This window comes from Dermacentor silvarum, chromosome 7 (genome assembly GCF_013339745.2).
Source record: "Dermacentor silvarum isolate Dsil-2018 chromosome 7, BIME_Dsil_1.4, whole genome shotgun sequence".
Classification (NCBI taxonomy): Eukaryota; Metazoa; Arthropoda; class Arachnida; order Ixodida; family Ixodidae; genus Dermacentor; species Dermacentor silvarum.
The window spans coordinates 42,894,555-42,916,943 of record NC_051160.1 but is presented as its reverse complement, the minus strand read 5'-3'; the positions used below and the strand labels follow the sequence as shown (position 1 = coordinate 42,916,943).

General features: G+C 45.0%; 1 protein-coding gene across 1 annotated transcript in view; it reads left to right on the top strand.

Moving 5' to 3' along the window:
• LOC119457955 (sodium/calcium exchanger 3-like) overlaps nt 1-22,389 on the top strand; it is a 301,682-nt gene that overhangs the window by 244,511 nt on the left and 34,782 nt on the right. Inside the window, 1 exon segment of the mRNA XM_037719738.2 lies at nt 20,888-20,979. Within this exon segment, the coding sequence (XP_037575666.1) occupies nt 20,888-20,979 (92 nt within the window).

Genomic DNA, 22,389 nt, shown 5'->3' with positions numbered 1-22,389 from the left:
GGTCTCCGACGTACGTTTGGGCTCTGGCTCATCAATGTTCACTGCAGGTGCACGTTCGCGAATTGATGTAAGGGGAGGCCAGTATAAATTGTGCTGGCGATTGTGAAGCGCTCCTATTGGCTACTGCTAATGAAGATTTCTATTGGCATCCCCTTTCAAACGGGGCGGCGACGAACAGCCACCTAGCCTGCTTGAGGTAGTCAGGTAATCTACGCATGCTTATCAGTCTTTAATTTTTTGCCATGCTCTGCTTAATCTTTTATCTATTTCCATAAAGCTTCTCATCTGAGTAGTACCTGATGCTGGTCTAGTCGGTACATACTGAACAATTTCAGACCATGAGGCCTACGGTCACTTAGCGCAATACGCAAATAAAAAGGAGGAGGCACCTTGCCGCCCCCCTCCTTTTTTAAATTTATACTTTGCGCTAAGTCGCCGTAGGTCTCATAGTGTGAAATTGTTCCCCTACACCCACTTTGTACAGTTACCTATGCCTGTAACGAATTCAGTCGTATTGATTTCTTTCCTGTCTTTTCACTACCAATGCTCTAACCGGCTCTTGCTTATTTCGACTGCTGACCGGTGGGCGCTTCCATCAACTTTGCATTCAGCGCTACTGGAAGGTGAACGTTATCTACCCGTCTCGCTAGTATAATAGCTATGCATTCCATAAGGATGGGCTGAGTTGTCTCCCGATTCTTGCTCATCGAAGCACAAAACGTCTAGGTGACAAGTGCTCCGAGTCTTACAGTACTGCACGCAACTCATACCAATCGAAACAGCAGTTTTTTTTTTTTTTTTTTTCCTGATATAGAATAGCTGAGAGGGAAAGAGGTGGTCGGGGTGTTACGATGTGCACAACTCATGCCTTACTGTTTGTGATTTTTCTGTTCAATCATGTGCGCGTTTTATTTTCTTCCTTCTTTCAACTTTCGTTTTTTTTCTATCATTTATTCCCTGTGGTCGGTGGTCACTCGGGGCGATTTACGGTTGAGCCGGAAAGCCCTTGGCGACGACTGACCGCTCTCTGTTTATCTGTAGTTAGCCACATTGCTTGCCGGACTGCTTTCTCAGCCTAGCGGCGTTTTAAAATTCTCCCGCCCTTTCTTGCGCGAGTTGAACGGCGCACCAATTTGCTGCATTTCTGTGTTGACTTCGTATTCTGTCTTCTCTAAACATCTTATTTCCGTCTTCGTTCTCTCGCTCTTTTTTTTTTTCTTTTTCTCCTGCCTCTCAAAACCTTCACGTACCACGCCCAAAAGCTGACCGCTGCGGTGATTTGCCCCTCGGTGCCTCAACGGGGTGTGGCTGGGAAACATGTTTCAAGGGGAGGTAGTTTTTATGACGCAGAAAGAGATAAGGAGTAGAGGAGAAAGAAAGAGCCAGAGAGAAATATGGTTGGATTAAGCAGGTAATGCCAAAATTGGCGCGAATAATTTAATATGAAACTGCATCGTCACAACTTCTGTCTTAGTGCGTCTTGCCGACGCTTGTGTATGTAAAGCTATACGTGTTCACTAGCGGTATAGATTCACGCGCGAAATATCGAGTGCCCTAAGTCAGGATAACACCAGCGGCAAAACGAAAAGCGGCAGGAGCGCTCGGCAGGCCACTCGAATGGGCCCGAGACCTATTATTTCTTTACGGCAGCCTGAAAACGAACGCACAGTCAAAACCCAGTCACGTAGTCGCGTGACCCGCAACATGGCGGCTTCTTTTACAGCTGCGTAGGCGTCGAGAAAGTCAACTAAATATGCACGAGAGCCTTCTTTGCAACCGCTGTGAGAGTACGCCGCGTCACCTAAAGCCTTTTACGCTAACCTAACTTAACCTAACCTAACCTAACCTAACCTAATCTAACCTTAACTTTACCTATCGTGGGCGACACGCAAAGGCAATAATCCTCACGGCGTGACATCAGAGCGTCGCTTGCGGCGTTTCAGCCAATCGCGTTCAACCGCGGTTGCTAAGGCGCCGTGCCTTCTAGATTTTCAATACACGCAGCCCGCGTCACCCCCTGCCCCCCCCCCCCCCCTCCATTTTCTATCCTGTTATGCTTACGAAAAGCAGCAATTCATGGCACGAAGACCATATCGGTAGAACGAGCTTTACTTACTAACAAATTCAGCGTTCGTCGTTGCCGCTCCTTTCATCATCCCTGTGTGTTCGTGTTTTCTTCCTTTTATTATTCTTTTTTTTTTGAAGCTAAGAGTAAGCACTGACATATACCCGCGACTCTGTACACTTCGGGCCTCTCTGAGAACCGAGCTCCCGTTCCCCGTTCGCCGAGCGCTGTGCACGTTTGAATTGAAATCGGTGCAACGAATCGCGTGAGAATAGACGATACAAACGGGCAAAGAAGCATAAGAAGAAAGAGGTGAAAGGAGCAATCATACATTTCTCATCTCGAACCTGTCGGGTAAGACGGGAGGCAGCTTGGTTTACCTGCGCCAAGCAATGCCGCTCTCTCTCTGTCCGTTATATAGGCGTTTCGCCACCGCTGAGGTCCTTATATACTGTCGGCAAACTGAAATCGAAGGCATCGCGGAGTTGAGAAATTGTCCTCCGCAAACAGTGATTGCGGCGCAATCGATCGCACCCCGGCCGGTCTGGTTTAATCTGCTGTCCCACCGGTGCGATGACCCCGATAACAGTGATATTGCTTCGTTTGGTGACGTGCTTCGTAGGACTGCAAGTTAGTCGCTGTGCAGGACAGTGTGAATGACATCCACGTTTGCGCAGAGAGCTTAGCCCTTGAACGCTGAGGGGTTTTTTTTTTCGGGGAATCGGGCCTGGGCCCTCAGGCTTTCGGCTGCGCGCCGAAGGAATTTTGTGCTGACAAGAACTTTTGGGGGGAAAAGGCGCTGTATACTGTATAGTAGTCAAAATTGTCCAAAAAGCGGCTGCCAGTTAACGTGAACAGCGCAGCACCACCGGGAGTAGAGAAAGAAGACACTAGAACCAGCTTGTTGATTCTTACTGCATTGCCTCTTGTGCATTGTGTTAGGCTGTTTCACTTTCTTCGAACACGCGCAGTTACCTGCAGTAGTTTACGGACCGGATGATCTTAGGAAACGCACATTTTTCTCTCGGTTTACGGCGGGAGCCGTGAAAGAAGCCCGCGAATGCGCGCAAGATTGCTGCGCGATTGACCGCTCGAGCCACTTTGCGTGTATTCGTCGGATACTTTCACTCTCGGAAAAAAAAAACTTTTATGTAGCATGTATTGAGCAACAGAAAGCTGTATCGGGAATTTATCATGTTGCTCTACAATTTTCTCATTGACACATTTCATGTAATCATAATATTTGAGAAGTTGATTAAATAATTTAGACTAATTATGTAATTATGCGGAACGTAAGAAGTAATGTGAGTATTCCCAAGCGACGGCAAACATTAACTTGCTTCTGTACAGCTACGTGGCATTTGCATATTTTTCAAATATTGCTGCACGATATGTGGGACACTCTCTACATTGTTCGCATATACAATACCGCACCTAGAAATCTGAATACTAGGCTGCTTGCCGGGGGGACCAGAAGGGGGAGGGGGGGGGTGGATATTATCGGCTTGGCCACAGCACCCATGGTGTGTAAATGTTTCCAGTTGACGATATCAAGCGTTTGTGAAATTACAATAAACATAAATTATGGGCTCTTTAACGTGGCGAAACTGCGCAGCGGGTTATGAGGGACACCGCAGATAGTTATGCGCGGGGTGAATTTTGTTGGGTTTGTTGGGTTTGGGTTTCTTTTACGTGCACCTAAATCCAGGTACACGAGCGTACTTTCATTTCTCTTACATCAAATTACGGCCGCCTCGGCCGGGAATCGAGCCCGAGACCTCGTGCCCGGCAGCGCCACTCAGCCACCGCGGCTGTTTCATGCCGTGTATGTGTGTGCATGCGTGCTTGTTTGTGTGTGTGTCGCGTGTGCGTGCGTGTGTGCGTGTCCCGCGCTGCATCCTAAGCATTCCTAAAAGCGGCTAGACCACCTACACGCAGTGCTATACACTAGTACGTGATGCCCATGAGAATAGTGTTACAAACTTTACCGAAGTCGGTGTTTTTGCACTGTAGTGCTAAACACCAGCATGCACTAGTGCTACACGAACTTGTACTGGCGCTGCACCATCTTGCCCTAGTGCTTCACCAACTTGCACTAGTACTACACCAAATAATGCGCCAGTGCTAAAACAACCACGTCATAAATAATGAAAAACGAAGAAGAAAGGAAGAGAGAGAGAGAGAAAGCGCCGGCGAGGAATGTAAACAGAAGCTGCTGAGAAGCCACACAAGTGGCACGAAAGCTCCGACACCGAAAAAACGCGTCGAGCCGGGCCCATTTCGCCTCGCCTTCACTACAGGCCGGCTTTTAGCTCCGCGCCTGCTTTGGCCCGCAAAGCCGGCAAATCCTTGGAGACCCAATCGGAATGCCGTCATCCCCAACACCCGGCGGAGTGTGCTATGGCGCAGGGAGCCTCGTCACGGCTTTCTGAGCTTGTTTCGTTCGGCCGCCTTGCCCTTGGCTGCGCGTATATGAACGTCCTTGTTTATACTCGGCTAACGCACGCCGCTTCTATATGCCGTCGCTTCTATACGCCGTCGCTTCTATGCAGAACACGGAGAGAAGTGGGTGGGTGTGTGGTGGACGAAACGAAATAAATAGAAACGCTGCCGTCGAAGGACGCGATCAACACGTTTATCCGATCGCTCTGGCGGCGCGACCGGCCTTGCGAAAGAGATTAGGAGCGCGCGCTTGTCGCGGCGACTGAGTCGCAGGGCTGTCCGCACGCGCTGGTTCGTGGTTGTGGCAGTGAATGCGTTGCCGTGGTTACCGGGGCTCTTTCTTTTTTTCCCGGTTTCCGTGGCAACCGGTCTCCTATACTAGACTTTTATACTTATTTTTTGTTACTTTGCATGCAGCAGCATCCTCCAGATGCTCCATTTTCCGGCCGACCTCTCTACATTTTCCAATCGATAAACTACTTCTTCGTCTTGTCCACTCAAAACTGTGTTACAAATTACATTTAAGCGATAATAGACAGAATGCCTACCGTTTCCTCGAGATGAGGCTTAATAATCCAAACAAGACGCAAGAGCTTAAGATGGGTGGTGAGGACCCACCAAAGTTTCTGCGTGCACCAGATAGTTTGGAGTCTTCGTAATAACCAACGCGATTCAGTGTTATTAGCGTTTGAGATATTTTCACTATTTCATTGATTGATGTGATCTTCTGGACGTTAATAGCACCTACTAGGGATTTATAAATTGTTCATCGGCCGCGCGACTGGCCGCTCGAGGCACTTTGCGTGTATTCGCGGGCTTCTTTCACGCCCGGAAAGACACCTTTATGTAGCACGTGTTACAGAGCAGAAAGCTTTATCGGGAGTTTTTCGTGTTGCTCTCCAATTTTCTCATTGACACTTTTCATCTAATTATAACATCTGAGAAGTTGATTAATTAATAGCTAATTATGTAATCAGGCGAAATGCAAAAAAACGTTATTTGAGTATCTCCAAGCAACGGCAAACAACATGACGTTGGTTCTGCCCAGCTACGTGGCATTTGCATATTTTCAATGTTTGGCTCGAGTTACGTGGGAAACCCTTTAAATGCTGGTGGTGCCAAGGTCATCCTGTTCGATCTGAATTCTCATTTTTGCCCGAGCTCTTCTTCGCGACAGTGAGAAATAAATGCTAAAATCAGCTGCTCGCTTCGTCTTATCAAGTTCTGTGGACGCAAAAGTTGCCATGTTTCGTCACTCTTACTGACGTAAACTGTCCTGTCTGGACGCTGCGATATGCCCAACTGAAGGCGCCACAGTTGAGGGGACAGTTCTTCGATCTTTATCTGCCGGAAGGCACCGTGTCGTTAGGCGTTGGCAATATTAAACGCTGTATACTTGAAGCCTCTTCAAGGACATGCGTGTATCGGGTGGCAGCTGTTTTTGCGTGCGCGCGCGTCTATAGCCAATGCGCAACACTAAAGCTCTCTATCGAAGCCCGCAATCGCCGACACATTCAAATTCAAATTGAAATTCTAAATTTATTTTCATCTCAGGGATGAGGGTAGGCTCGGGAGAAAAGTGACGATGGGAAGGTTTAACCACGAAAGTGAAAATATCTATATGCTCGCCTCAAGGCTTTGATACCAGAACGTCTTGTTCGAATTAATACATGCGCTCCATCCAGCTGAATGCCCTAAATGCGCCAGAAATGCAAAAGTGTTCTTGCGCGCCTGTTAACTTTTGAGCTCACCTAACACGGTTTCGACCACCGTTTGTGATCTCACAATTTTTCAGTTTTTTTTTATGAATGTTAAATAAAAAGGACAGTCTAAAACTACGTCATCAAGAATATGTAAGTGTCTAAGAAACGTTTAGGAAAAGACGACCACCTGCTTGAACCTTCGACCGCGAAAGTTCCTGGTCAGCCGATCACGCTAAGTTTTTCACTAAACCGGCACCGCCTGTAAAAATAACATAGCTTGAAAGAGTCGCTCTATGTAGCGTATTCATCAATAGCAAAATTAATGTTTACTGAAGGGTTCCCAAGGCTGAGCTGCTCTATATTAGGCAGTGTAAAACCGTGTCGCGTCGGGACTTTTTTTTTTCTTTTTTTTGTGAACACCATGGCGCCAACAGATTTTCGTCTTGCTAGTCAGTTTCGGGAATAAAATGGGGGTAATCCTCTTAATTCTTCAAACAAGCCGTCAACATCGATCGGCCGCTTAACTAAAACCTAATTTTTTTTATTGAGAACATGAAGCAGTATAAGTTAGTTCTGAAAGCCATATTAAGCTTTCCCACACAACGTTGGCAAGCAAAAGTAACAGTTGTAATGTAAGAATAGGTAATAAAATGCCAGAAGTTGAAAAAGGAGCAAAAGCTACCCAATCCCTTTTACGCGTCAAATGAAGGCTTTCCATTTCAGAGTTAAGTACGTCTCTTGCATCTTCAGCTTTAATGAAATCGCGCAGCTGCAAAACAGTGCAAATGATGTTCAAATTTTTTCTGGACATTCTTCTATCCAGAAATGTGTAATTCATGCCAGAACACTAAAACAAAATTACTTGAGGTGCTGGAGCAATGTCGGCTATTTTTATACACGCGAGGGCGCTTATTCACGACTGCGAGCGGCTTTGGAAATCTGTACAGAGGAAATTATTGATAATAATAACAAAGTTCACAGAGATTTGGAACGCGGAGCCATACAGAGCTGTTTCAAGATGTATTTGATGCATATTTAACTGGTATTGACTTCATTACCGGCTAGAATTATCAGGCGTTATATATTGGCGTCTTTAAATGTGCACGCGCAGCATCTGATCGCGACATTTTGCACAGCAAATTTGACATTGATTGCCCTGATTCAAAACAGCTCAATGCAGAGCATACAAAAAGGAGCCCCCGTCACCCCTCTGCATCCCTCCCTTTTATTTTCTTGATTCCTCATCTTAATATACTAAATAAGGAGGAGGGGGCGGGGGGGGGGAGGCGGAAAGCAACGCTCACCACTCATTTTAAATATGTACGCGAAAGGAGGCTTGATCTCAAATTCTCTGCGAAGCTCCGTATCAAATTATGGCCTTGGTGGGCATTAATTGGGCCGTCCTTTTGTCCGTTTACTTGACGTGGAAGTGGCTTTAGTGTACGGGAACGGGGGCGCTATTCGAGCGACTGTCCTGTTCCTTAATGTTTAATGCCGCCATGTTGAGGCTTTCAGCCAATCGGAGAGGGCCTAGCCACCCTGAGAGCCAATCAGAGACGACGAGATGGCGAAATTTGACGATCTGTCTGAATACCAACCCTGCTGCGAGTCGCGTTTCGAGCCGATACACTTTCGTATAAACGTTTGTGGCGGCTTATATAAACGTGCGCTGCGTAAAACTAAGTCTTTTTGGTGACCATCGCTGTGTGCGTGTTTCGTTTTGTTTTACCAACTCTTAGCTTAGCCAAAGTGTTCCAATAATTGTCATCATCAGAATACCTTAGCTAAGGTTTCGTTGTAATTCCAGTACAAGAGATATCTGATCGACCGTTCTGGTATAACTAAGGCCACGTTGAGAAAATCAATTACCTAATGCCAATCAATCAGTCAATAAATAAACGAATCGATAGAGTCGATCAGTACGTCGAACCCCAGCGCCTCCAAAAGAAGTCGAGACTCAGCGTTTTCGATATTCTAATTTGACAACCTTATAAAAGGACATCATTGGTTGTATACTCCGGCATCCAGTGAGCACGTATTACTGATTTTGAGATGACATGGATGCGCAGTATTTTCAGACTCGCTACTCGCATTCCTTTTTATTTTTACCCTTGCATTGTAGATGCCATCACCGCGGTTGAAAAATATTTGGGAATATTTTAATCCGGGGCTTTCTTACCGGAAAAGCGCCTTCTCAATGTTGATAGACGTACACGTGCAGATGACAGAGGAGAACAAAGGATGTGAATGCTCCCCATTTAGGATTGTTCGTTCATAATTCTTAAGATACTACAAAAATATGTCGTAAATTAACGGCCGTGGAAAACTATGCCGAATGGGAATGGAGACGCCACACTTCCCTACGAGAACAGGTCACTGTCTCTGACTACAGCAGCGCAGCCGCTGAGACACGCCGAATGTCGATGAAAACTTTCGAGTACACAAAAAAGAAGAAAAAAATAAGTACTTGCGCTGAGTTCTTCGATGAAACAGACATACATAATATTCGGATAGGCCAAACTCCGCGACCCCTATGGCAATCGCGTAACGATACTCTGGGCGCGGTAGAAAGCGGGAAAAAGAAGAAAAAAAAAGTGACGAGGCGAGAGTATTTGCTCATTAAACAGCCCCCAATTATGGAAAGACCGGATCTCGTGGCTTTCAAAAAAAGTTTGGGCGGGCGCGAAAGTTCACTCCAGAAGCCCTCGGGGTGCCCGAGATGAATATTAGACGAGCGCACGCTGAAAATAACGAAAGAGCAAAAGAATGCAGCCACACGGGAGCGAGTATAGAGCTAAGCCTTGTATATGGGGATTCCTGCCGAGTTAGCCGAGCCTGGGAAAATCGTAGGAACGGAGAGGAAGGGGGAGGGGGGGGGGGACAAAAAGGGAGAAGTTGTTCGTTGCGAGCTGTTCGGCGTGCCCTTGGACCTCAGGGTATGTCGCTTTTTTTTTTTTTTTTTTTTTGAATGGTTCATTCTTTTTTTTTTTTTCAAAAGCATGCTGCGGCTTCGATTTTCGCAAGTGCCTACGGTCTATCGCTGTTCGCTGCTGGCTAAAAGTTAATGTATGTTCAGGTTTAGTTTCGTGCGCGTCTCATTATGTTTTGTTTCCATTCTGGAGTTTTTTTTTTTATGCACTGCAATCTGTCTGCGATATTTTGTAGTGTTCTAGCGCAGAAACTTGAGAAAAGCGGAGTGAAGACGATGAGACATTCAAGCGATTCTCGTCTTCTATCCATTTTTGTTTTTCGTTTTTGTGCTAAACACTAGAGCAGGAGCCGTATCGACAAGGTACGTAAGAAATGAGTGAGTGCCGGTGCTGCTTAGATAAGGTCTCCGCATTTTCCTTCATCTACAAACGCTTTTGCGGTAACTTATCTGTTCTTTGCATGTACAACTAATACTATTTTGCGCTTTTTTCTGTGACCCCCATGCATACAGGTACGATGCCCGCGGACTCTTGATTTGATTGTTTCTTTTGCCCTGTTTGGTACAGTTTACTCCTACTCCCGATAGTCCACTTGAGGTGTTTGGAAGAGCTTTTACGCAAGCCTGGTTGCACGTAATTGTGTAACAAAAATTGAGTGCCGTACAGCGAATAAAAGGTGACTGGGGCGTGTTTACGAAGCCGTTCACGAGGCTGTGGGACTTTCAAGTGTAGATGAATGGATTAATGAAAGCACAGGCCATCTATTACTGGTTCCGGCTATGTTTTTTCGCACAATCCGGAAATTACGATGGGAACTGAGAGGAGACTTCCATCACTTCGAACTCTTCCCATACCCATTGTGTTGCTTTCGACCGGCAAAACTATTCAGTTGATCGATCAAGCATTCACTGAGATCAAATGCGTGTTCTGGTACAGTAGTACCAAGAAAAAGAAGTGGCTTAGTCTTCCTTAAGAACAGGTTGTGCCATTACCAACATCACACACACAAAAAAAAACGGAAGGTAAAACAAACCAAAAACATAATTTGAAGACATCAAGGCATATATGATACAAACACACATTCTAGAATTACTTAGTTTAAACAACAGGAAAAGCTGATTTACTAAACAAGAGAGAAATCCCCCCAAAAAACGCTAGTGTCAGCTAAGATAATATGCAAAATCCGCACTTCCAACAGTTTACGGTATGACCAAAATATTTTTAAAGTGTATATGATCCAAGGCTGACTGGAAGAATGGAAGTATTTTTGTTCGTTGTCAGCATTACCTGTCCTTTAAAGAATCATTCCGACCGAACCGGCTCAATTTACAGGCTTCCTAGAAAAAGGTCAATTGTTTCCTGATATGGTTTATCATTGCTGTGGCGTCCGATCGCATCGGTGCGCAGTCAACACGCACCTGAAGCTCTCTGATTTCTGATTATAAACCAGTTCTTCAACTCTCCACGATTCTGCGCGACCTCTGCGCTAGTAGATACCTCTTCGGAACGGTGATTCGAAAATGCTCGCACGAATCTTTGAACAGAGAATGCAGAGATTTCATTTAGGAAAGAGCTGCTTCTCCCTCTGTAAATATTGGTAGGAGCAGTTCGCAGCCAGTAGCGATATTGGTCGACATAATATTAGCAAACATGAGGGGCCAGTGTCCCTCAGCAACGGTAAGAAAATATTTGTGAATGCCCACTTCCGATTCGCGGGTGTAAGAGTAGGAAGAAGTTTCGTATTCGGCGGCAAGTTAACAAAGAGAGGGCCGGACTGTCTGCATTCACTTCAGTGAGACGGCGCCTTGTTAGGGAGTCCGGCGTACGGTTTGGAGTGCCCTTTAAACATGGAAAGGCCATCGAAGTTTTGCGCGTTTGCTGTTCAAACATCAAACACAAACGCGCCGGCGGAGACGGGTCCGCTTCAATCTACATTTACTCAAATATGCTGGCTGGTATACATGTGCATTTTCTTATATGCGTTTAACGTTTCAATTTCCAACCAGCCGCAGCCCGACGTACACGCTTTTGAACGTGCCGCCAACGCGAATGAAAAGACCTATACTATTACCGTATTTTTCGAAGTGCAGTCCGCGGACTATACATGCGTAGAATATGAAGTTTAGCACGATGTGGACTATCAAAGGGACGCGAAAACATACGCGGTTGTGGGGCACGGTTCGTCACCGTATTTCGTTTTGCGCATATCTTGTCGAGGCGCGCTGTTGTTGCCTCCTACGTGACATTAAAACGAATGATCTGAGGAATGTCTGGCCTCGGGGGACCAAACGAGCAAAGAATGAAATGCACAGGCGCAAAGCCGTTGTCATTGTCATTTTGTCGTCATTTCGTCATTGTCATGTCATTGTCATTGTAGTCAATCTGTCGTCGTCCGTGTCATCACAGCGTCTTCGCGGAGTCGCTGTCCTTGTCTTCGCGTTGTCTTCGCGTTGTGTCGACGATAATTTATGCCGCCTCGGTGAAACAGTCATCGAGGTCAGCAGTTTACTTGGGAAGTATTGCTAGTGCGTGCATTTGATTTCTGATGTCAGCATAAGCTGTTTCGCTTAGTTTGTCAATCGGCATCGGCGGTTTCTGCGCCAATTCGTTTTGCTTGCGGAGTGTATAATGGTTGCAGACAATGTTTAAAACCACGGTCAGTCTAAAGTTGACCCTGCGGACTGATTCCAACTATCTTAGAAGGGACTTTTTGTTTTAAGCCTTACTTTGGATCTGCGGAGTATACCGGGTGTTCAGCGAACACTTTCAAAAAATGTCAAAGGTTGCCCGTGCCTGTTACTTCTGTGCTTCAATACATAAAACTACATTTTGTTAATAAAGTAACTTGAACGCCGCGAAGTTCGGGAAATAATATCTCGAAACTGGTGTCATCCATTCGTTCCAAGTAGATCCGCCTTAAGAACTCAACGGCTAGAATTTGTAAATTGCAATATGGGACATATGGTAATTAGTGATTTGTTTTTCAATTAGTCGATTACGCATTTCAATTTTTTGTGCAAGCAATGTCCGCCTCTTCGAGTAGAGCAGCACATAAAGTAGAATTGTGTTATTGGCCACAAGCCATCTTTAAAACTTTTTGAAAGTGTTCGCTAAAACACACTGCATATACCGAGGACGGGCTGTAGTCCGAAAAATATAGTACATTTTGAGCAATCTTTTGGGGCTTGCTGCTCTATTTAACCCAGTCTTTAGTTGTCTTTTCTTTTTTCTTTTTTTGCTGTTATTCTTAACTTTCTTTCCTCTGGTTCGCTGAACTGCTCTGTCTCGCTTCGCTCAACCGCTGGACCCGGCCCGTCTGACGTATCGTCTGGCGAAAATGGTGCGTTCTCTGCTGGCTTGGAGCCAAGCTAGTTTCAACTGGCTTTCTTGACTGCCGTACATGTATACGCTATTGCATACCCGGCCATGTCGTGACGCTGTTTCTTCCTACGGTAGATGCTCGACGAAGTGCTTATATTTAGTGTCGTGCTCTTTTCTTTGCGAAGTTGGTGGGTGTTTTCAGAACGAGTCATAAATCTGCGTTATGATTTGTTATCCCTAAGCCTCGTTGCAGGGAGGCTGCAGTGGGTCTGGTGGAATTCTTTCTCGTTTTCTTTTCTTTCTTTTTTCTTTCTTTCTTTCTTTCTTTCTTTCTTTCTTTCTTTCTTTCTTTCTTTCAAGAAACATGCTGCTCAGGGGATCAAATGCATTTCGCCGCGCTTCGACACGTGTTATGACATTTCCGGTCTCACCCGCGAATGTCCGGTCTTAATGGGGGCTTTTTTTTTCCTTTGCAGCAAATCGTACAAATCAACAGTGAAGATGTGTCGTTGTGATGTGTTTCATTTATTACCGCGAGACTGCGTGTTCGTCCTTCATTTTCATCAGCTCCTTTTTTCTAGGCGGTCAGCGAGAACGTTTATCGTTTCCTGGAGCAAGGTGTAATAGCTTATTTGTTGTTCAGCGCAAAACGTGGTTGATATAAACTGCGTTCACCTATATTATGGGGGAATATTCTCGTACATCTAGTGTTAGACAAGGTAGGGCACCCATGATCGTTTGTTCTCGATTCGTTTTGGTACAACGCACATGAAGTTTCATTCTAAGAACACTCGATACAATTGGCTCGAAAAAGATGTTTACGACCGCTTTTGCACACGAGGCCGAAGAATGCATCGAATCAACATGGACCGCACTCAGCTACTTAAGCTTACTCCAAGAACCTAGACTGAAAGCGCTTAAGGTCAAAGTTATTTGCCTCACAAGCAAAAAAAAAAAAAGAACGAAAAAAAGGCAACAATGCCACCTTGGCAATGCCAAGTTATACAGTATCTTAAAGGTTATATTTTTTTAACATCTGCATAAGTACATCTCATTCCTTGTTGTACAGCTATTAAAAAACATTATTTCTAAGTATAGGGCAAACACATCGTTCCTTTTTTTTCTACTCTTATCAAGGTGAAATAGGCCCAAGGCTGAATAGGCGACTGAAAACTGCAGTCTGTGAAGTCTAGGGAATTATGTGACTGGAATGCAGATTGCTTGTAAATAATTCCGAACTGCCCGCTCGTCAATTTATTTATGTAATCCACGAATGATGGTTGAACGAGCGTCAAATGACCCTCGACTATTCGACTATGCTGCTTACGGCGCGGCCGTACGGGCGCCGTATCTTGAAAGCGATCTGCGATGTGGGAAAAGTGCGCGCCTGCGCGGGCCTCATCTTCAAAGCGATCTGCGTTGTGGACAAAGTGCGCCGAGTACCGGTAGCTTCATATGTGCTGTGCCTTCGACGTATAGTTCGCGTTGAAGCGAGAGGCAGCACGAATGTCAATTCGCTCACGGCTGCCGCCGCGCTTCCTCACTCCAGCGTTCTGACAGCGAGTTTCCGCGGTCATCGAGGGGGATGTGTTCATGTTTACCTGTACGCGCGTGACACCATGCTTGTTAATATAGTCAGTAAGCTAATGTTTGCAAGTATATATGGGAGAAAACTAGGTGGGGTGATTAAATTACGAAATTTGCAGGCGCAAGTTCGAATCAGATAGCGCAAGACAGGGGTAATTGGAGGTCACAGGGAGAGGCCTTCATCCTGCAGTGGATATAAAATATATAGGCTTATGATCATGTCCGATAAAACTACTATCCTTACTTCGTATAGCTACCTACTAATTTGCTATCGCAATCGATGCTTCGCCTTTCGGGTGAAACTGCGACTTCTTTCTTTGTTTTCTTTTTTACTGACACACCCACTGTAGTTAAGGCTGTCTAAAACTCTAAGTATTGCTTTTGTCGCATGCAGAAAATTATTATTAATTCGCAAAAAAAGAACAATAATGATAAAGAAGTCTTTGGGGAGAACTTGAAAGTTGTCTAACCTGCATAAGCGTGTTGCTAAGCACAAAGCACGCTTTACAGAGCACCTTGCAACTTGCTTTCTGCTGATTTCTAAAGCAATGGTAAATAGAAAACAAAAACAAATACGAAAGGAAAGAAGGCAGAGAAAGAACGAAAGAATGTACATTATTGCTGCCCTTTAAAATTTCTTCAGGCCGGTCACCTTAAACAGAGCTAACTGCCATAGGCGACCAGTGAACAAATTGACTCGCCTGTGAAATCCGTGTCTCATTCACTGAGGTTCAGAAATATATATCTTATTTGACTGTCAATTTACTTCTGCCTTTTACCGGAAGCATAGCTGCCTAGGCTCATTGGGGCGGAACGGGATATCTAACTGCACTTTAAGCATATCAATTACCTTCAGAATGTGAAGCCAATGAATGTGGAAGAACTCGCGGAATATGAAGGGAAATGTTACGTGGGCGTATTTGGTAATTAACGCTTCTGAAGTGTTTTTCACGGCCGGATAACATACTGAATGTAATAAGGAAGTGAAATAATACTTGAGGAACGGCTCCCAGATAAAGTGATAGATCGATACGTACTTCGAAAAGCACAAGTTAGTTCGCAAGTCTTGAAGAACAGGTATAAAAAACAAGCTTCGCAAATGTCTTGAAAATACGGCTCTTGAACGCCTACAATTCTGCGCCCTGGAAGTTTCATAGATAACCTAACCGCTTTCACCCATGCCCGAAAGTTTTTCATCGACATCTGGCTTGAGTTAAATTTTTGCTTTTGAGCCATGACACGCCTTGTACTGCGCTTTGGATTTTATTTTTGATTGTGTATCTTTTTTTTTTTCGGAGCAGGGGGGGAGGAGGGGTGGGGGGGGGGGGCGGTGTCACCTAGCTCTGGAAAGTTCTGACTTCAGAAACTATCCTGTTCTGGTTTTATTTTTTGGATACTTTCCAGAGCAAAGCCGTCGCTCAAACCTTCCAAAGCAAAGCTACCCGTTCTGTCGGAGCGGCCGTAGGAGATGCCGATTTTTTTATGTGGAGCGGCGGTAGTGAGCTGTAATTCTGGGCTCTCATTCGTATCTATTCTATCGCATTGTGGCCTCGAAACCCGCCGTGTTGGCGTAGTGGCTTTGGCATTGAGCTGCTAAACCTGAGGGCGCGAGATTGAATCCCGGCCGTGGCGACCGCATTTCGATGGAAGCGTAATGCAAGAACGGCCGTGTACCGTGCATTGTGTGCAGGTTTAAAAACCCCCAGATGGTCAAAATTAATCCGGCATCCTCCTCTACAGCGTGCCTCATAATCATATCATGGTTTTGGCATGTAAGACTCCAAATGTTGTTTTCTGGCCTACTACAGCAATTGCAACCAACCTGCGCTAATAAAACAAATTTAAAGAAGGCTCAAGTAGACGTCAATTACTCAAGTTGCGTGGACAATCTCGATAAAAATGGCAAAAAGGACAACGCGTAAAGAAATGACAACAACGATCAAGATATTTTGTTTCGGCCGTCTATGTCTTCCTCAAGGTATTGACCAACTTTGTGATAAGCGGTGCATACTACGCAGATTTCTTGTTTGAAACACCGCAAAATGAATGAAAGATACGCACAGAAGTACACAGGACGGGGCGTTGTCCTTCGTGCTTGTTTTAGTGTGTTCCTGCCGTTTCAGCAGTTTTAAGTGTAAACATTAACCAATTCGCCCAACTGTCAACTTTTCTGCAGGATTCTTAATACGAAAACTAGTCGAAGACCTCGTCGTTCGCTTCGTTGTGCCTAATCGTTGTTGCTTTTTTGTTTCACATCTCCGATGTATGCGTTGATTCTATAGCTGGCGAACTGCCTTATGCGAAGAAACTAAGTCGCGATATTTAGGTATTACATGAATGAACGTTTTGTAGCGAGCAGTTTCTTGATTTTTGCTGGAGTGTACCGACAATATAGCCTATAATCAAAGGCACGTTAGTTAGCATAAATAAAACTCTAAACGGTAGGCTTCTTCGAAAGGGTAAAACATACGTGAACTGCACATAACTCCGTAAATGATATAACAGTTACAAAGGGTACCTGTAAGTTGTGTTTATTATCCGCATTCCGCAGGGTTTCGTAAACGTGTTAAAACCAAACTGTTACTAAACAAAGTACTGAACGTGTCACGTCGCATGCGATTTCGCTGAGAACAGTCTATAGACCGACCTCAACTCCGTGTCTTCATCGACCTCCTCCTCTGAACGTAGTCACCTGCCTCTCGGCATCGCCTAGAACCTTTCTAGTGGAGCGGAATCAGTTTTATTCATCTTGCCGTTTTATAGGTGTTCTGATTCTGCGAAAGTTTTCTCTTTTCTTTTATGCTTCTTCTTCTATAAATCCCACTTCTCATTCCTTCTTCCGATATCGCCGATCTTGATGACGGCGCTGGCTGAGAAGCCCATAAATCTCAATTTCACGTCGTGCCGCACTTGATTTCTTTTCGCTCTTGTTTTATTCTCTTACCATATTGACACCATACCTGCCGCCTGGATTCGCTCCCCTCTGAGTTCCGTCCTTTTGAGTGGCCTGCGGAAAGAGAGACGTAGCTTATCTCTGTTCAGTCATGTGTTCAGCCGGATAGAAAAAAAAAGTACGAACAGGGTAGGGTTACAGTGAAGAGCTGGGGCCGAATTCACAGTTTTTTTTTTTTCGTAAGTATTCTTTGCCATTGGCCAACGACCTTCGCTAATAATACGTCCAGCATCAGGATTGGCTCAAATTTTCTCTTACGAAGGATTTTATCGTGAGAAGGTTGTGTGAATTTGGGGCCTGTTTCTTTAAGGCGATAATACTGTCAGTGAGGTTCTTATCAGTTTAATTGCTCCTTTTTTGATTTTTTTAATTGTTGCAAGCAGGCCGGTGCTCTGTTCTTGCATATTTCAGAGCATTCTAAACGCCGCAATTTGAGCGTTCAATTAAACGTGGAAAATAAATGAAGGCACACGAACCAAAAAAGTGCCTGACGTCGTTTGGATGATGGCGTGTAGCGGCAAATGCAGATACGGCTTGTCGCGACAGACGCCTGGCAGGCTAGACGTGCCGTATCGGCATCTGTCCCGACGTTCAGTTTCAAACTTTGTCGCGATTTTCGTGAAGGCGTGGTTTCCGTCTGACGTAACAGCGGCACTGATTTTTATACGTTGCCGGCGAGCTCGGTTTTGACATTTCGTCGGTGGAAGGTTGAAATTCGATTATGAATATCTCCGACTGAGTGCGATTTTCAAGATTACAAAGATATGGGCATGGATTAAAATGTTACTGCTTCCAAATCCGCCATATATAGAGAACTACCTCCAAGGTTGTGATAAAAAGCTGGTGAACAAATTTTTCGTGATTCATTTTCTCGAATTTAAGCTATTCGCGACTAAGTATGTCCGCCTCGCCTAGCAACTTCAGAAAGGTCATCGTATGCAACACTTATAGCCTTTTTAATAAAATAATCACGTCTGTAATTTGAAGGGAAAAAAAAAGACACTCCATAGCTCTGTGGTCGACATCACCAACACTTCTGTCTTATTGTTTCTCCCCAAAAAAACGAACAGACATAAATGCTCATGCATACTCGATGCAATGGTATCGATGCGATGGTATGGTAAAAAATAAGGGGCGCGGGGAAGGAGTCAGAAGTTCGATATTCGCGAGTGAATTGCAGAACAGGGTGGAAAGCGCCGACGAGATTACAAATTCAAAGTTAGACTTCCCGCAGTACCCGTGACGCTCGACGCTGGAATCGAAGTTAGAGAGAAAAAAAAACCGAACAGTTTCACTCGGAGTAGTGTATTGTTTGTGCTCACCGGAAAACGCCGGCCGTACACGCCGCCTATCAAATAGGCAACCACGTGCTCCCAACATAGTGCCCGCGGGCATACAAAACGAAAAAAAAAGAAACAAGTAGGAACTGCGGCTGATCGATATTCAAATCAACTCAAAGTTGGCGTCGCTTCCTTTATTATTACAATTTTCGTTTTTTTTTTCTTTTTTACTGAGCATTATGGCGTGTTTAGTGAAAGACCAAAAGACCATCGACGAAATCATGGATCGAAATAAAAAATAAAACGGCCGAGTGCGCGCTTCGTCTAGTTGGTTTGTCGTGTCAGGTTTCGGAACGCACTTTTCCACCGGCTTTCCAACTTTCACGACCTATCAGCTCGCATTAAATGTTCAACTTGTCGTCGCGTTGGCACGACATGGAACCGTCGGAACTCCCCAATGATCACATTATCACTTCTATTATGTTTAAAAAGATGCAACGCGTGGTCACAATATTATTGACAGCGTTGTCTAATGATGACACGGTCGCGCCTCTGTTACGCTTACAAGCGTACGTTTTTTTTTTTTTTTTTGTTTTGTTTTTAGTCATTAGCTTCACTCTGCGAGATTGTAAGTGTAGAGGAAGGGTGATAAAGCTGCAAAAATGCTCCCGATAATCCTGGTGCCAAACGTACACGCATAATTTTGCTTGTGGGTGTATATCGTATAGGCACCCTGCATCGGTAAGATGGTGCTCTAGCTCCTCCATTTATCACACCAGTGTCGCCAACACCAGCTGCTAGGGCGGGGATGAAAAAAAATAAACATTTCTAAAACAAAGCGACGCGCTCTTGCATCTTCACTAGATTCACGGCTGCACGCCAAGCGTGGCCTTCAATCTCTGAATGCCATGGTATCTTTGGTATAGTTATCCCGATTTGGTATTATCTCTGGCATAGTTATCTCGATTCACGGCTGCACGCCAATCTTTCCCGAGCTTGAAGGTCTGCGCCCAGCTGGTCTGCGCCCATCGGGTTTTTCGTTCGTTCGTTCGTTCGTTCGTTCGTTCGTTCGTTCGTTCGTTCGTTCGTTCGTTCGTTCGTTCGTTCGTTCGTTCGTTCGTTCTTTCGTTCGTTCGTTCGTTCGCTCCTTCGTTCGTTCGTTCGTTCGCTCGCTCGCTCGCTCGCTCGCTCGTTCGTTCGTTCGTTCGTTCGTTCGTTCGTTCGTTCGTTCGTTCGTTCTGCCGTGATAGCGCGACCACGCGTTATCATTCCAATGCGGTTAGTGTAGATTAACGTTTGCGCTTCTCGAAAAACTCTTACCTAGTGATAAGCGATGGAAAGCGTCAACCCAAATCTGAATCGCGTCCCTCCAATATTGCTTTCTCCGCTCGCTAGGCTGTGTGTTGCGGCGCTGCGGTCGATCGTGGAAAGCTTCAGCGCCAGGTTGCCTGTAGATTTCAAACTTGTTGCCGCTAAAGCCACTGACCCACCGCGGTATAGCTTCGTGGCCATGACGCCGCTCTGCTGTTCTCGAGGTTCCCGGGTTCGAGTCGGGCCACGGCGGACGCATTTAGATCGGGAAGGAATGCAAGAACTCTCGTGTGCTGAGCTGTAGGTGCATGTTAATGAACCCCAGGTGATCAAAATTAATCCGGAGTCCCCGGCTATGTATTGCCTCGTAATCACATTGTGGTTTCCGCGCGCAAAACTCCATGGTTTAGTTCTTTTTCGTTTTTGCCCTATCGACTGAATTCCGTTGTTTGGCAAATGAAGCAAAAGTTCCCTTTTGTGCGTGCCACCTGATTTCTCTGAATGTGTTAATTTGTGTGCCTGTTCGTATATGATGATCATCTGCTGCATTTTTGAGGATCGTATTCGCTCCCCCCCCCCGTGTGTAGAAGCCAATTGTCCACATTTACGGTTAATCCAGTTTTATTCTGACAAACAGAGCTTCTTAGTCCACCTTTCTGCTTTATCAATCTGCTCGGGTTTTTCTTTTTTTCCTTCTTCTTTGTAGTTGAATTCATTGCTTTTGCAAGTACTGTAGAGGATCAGCTATGTATAACAAATCGTTTCCTGCGATTTAGAAACCTGTCGCCACTGCGACGGTAAGCTGCCTGTTTGCAGTAACTATTTGCGGAGTGAGATATTTGTTGGAATACGGTTAGAGTCCGCGCTACTGTCATCTGCTTTTGTGCGAACACAGTATCGCGTTCGCCAAATAAACTGATATGTTTGAACTACGACGACCACTACCTCTAGACGTTCCTGAATTATATTACGTCAGAGCTAACGCTTGCGAAGCACTGGAGCCCTATAATTAGCCGACTACCGCAAACGACTAAGCGTAAAAACCCGACTACGTCCTTTTTTCTAAATACATGCATGCTACAACAACTGGTCTTCCTCATATGGAGTTCAGTAAATTTTGTTTCATTTTCGAAGGAGATTAAAAACACACGTCAGCGTTAGTGAACTTTCCGTTCTGGATGCTGGAATAAAACTACCTCTGGACTTTGAAAATGCAATTCCGATGTTGTACATAATACGCGAACTTCTTCCCCGCCTAACCTTTATTTCCTCTTTCTTCTTTTCGCCGCTCGCAGCAAGGAATTCTCACTGTTTGTCATCGACAACGAATCTTACGAGAAAGACGCCGTGCTGTACATCGAACTTGGAGAGCCGAAGCTGGAGGAAGGTAATGTTCGGTCTCCTCACTGTATACCCTGCTTTTCGTTTGTGCGTAATGATGTGCCCTACGCTTCGCAACATAAAGTACCCAGCAGCCATGCTCTAGTTGCTCTAATTGCTACCACCTGTAGAGTCGACCTTAGCTGTAGAGTGGCGGCCACTGTAGATCAGCGAACGGCCAATGTGCACCACGCACCTGACTGAGCTCACGGGCTCGGGTTGTGGCTTTGAGCTTTGTAAACTGCTCAGAACGGCGATACAAAAACGCCAACGCGCCGCTGCTGAGCTTTATAACGAAAGTACTGCTATTAGCTAACCAAATGTTTCAGGAAAAGGTTTGATGAAAGGCTTTGGCATAGTTATCCCGAAGCCTTTATCGGAATAATGTATCTCGATAAAGCCCTTACTCCGAAGCGCCTTATCCCGAAGAAGTGGTTACTACTGCCGGAGGCTATTTGGTATAGTTTAATTCGGTTTAATCTCTTCTGTCGGTAATGTTTGGTACCATGACACCGAAGTTTAGTTGCGTATAATGTGGCATCAACATAAAGGAATTCTTGCCTGGTGCTATGCGCTCCGATATGCGTTCCTATACTGAGTGGCACAAAAGTTGGTCGCATATGAATGAATGACGATGTACGTGTGATAGAACACTAAAGAATACGTGCGAGGGGAGACCTCTTCAAATCAACTCACAATTTATGAAATACATCATTAATGTCTCAAAACAAAGAAAGTATGATTTGAAAGGAAACCTGCTCTTGTGATCAGAAGTCGGGCTTTTGCTTATACAAATATCGGCTGTCCCGGAATACCTTTTGTACTTCGGCCATCAAAGCCACTGCTCCAATAAAAGCCTTCTCAAAAAGAAGAAACTCCCAGAGGCCTCGACATTAAACGGTGAAAAACTTAACAAGGCGTTTTTTTTTTTTCTTTTAATCGAACGTACTATTACGTACAGCTTCCTAACGGTGAAAAACAAAACCATCAAATGTTCTAGAGTGTCGTAAAAAAGCCACATCAGCTGCTCGGAGAACTTGCGGTTAAGCAAAGTTTAAATATGTCCTGAAAGTTCTCAAATATTTCACAGTTTATATTTTCCAAGCCATTTTTAACACCCATTACCATGTTCCATCACATGACGTGAAGGTAACTTCTAAAAAGCCGTATTTGGTTTTCCAGCATTCAACACGTCTCCAGTTGGATGCAAACTTTCGTGTTGTTGACGTGAGCGGAAAGGAAATTAAGATGTCTCATTAAAGTTCATTCCTTCATACGCTGTAGTCGAGGGGTACGTCACGAGATTTTCTGTAGCTTTTCAAGAACTTAAACTGTTCGTGGACAGCTTGGCAAAAAGATTTTGAAGTTTGTCAACGACACCAGTTTGAACGAAGGTGTACACTTGCCTCCTAACAAA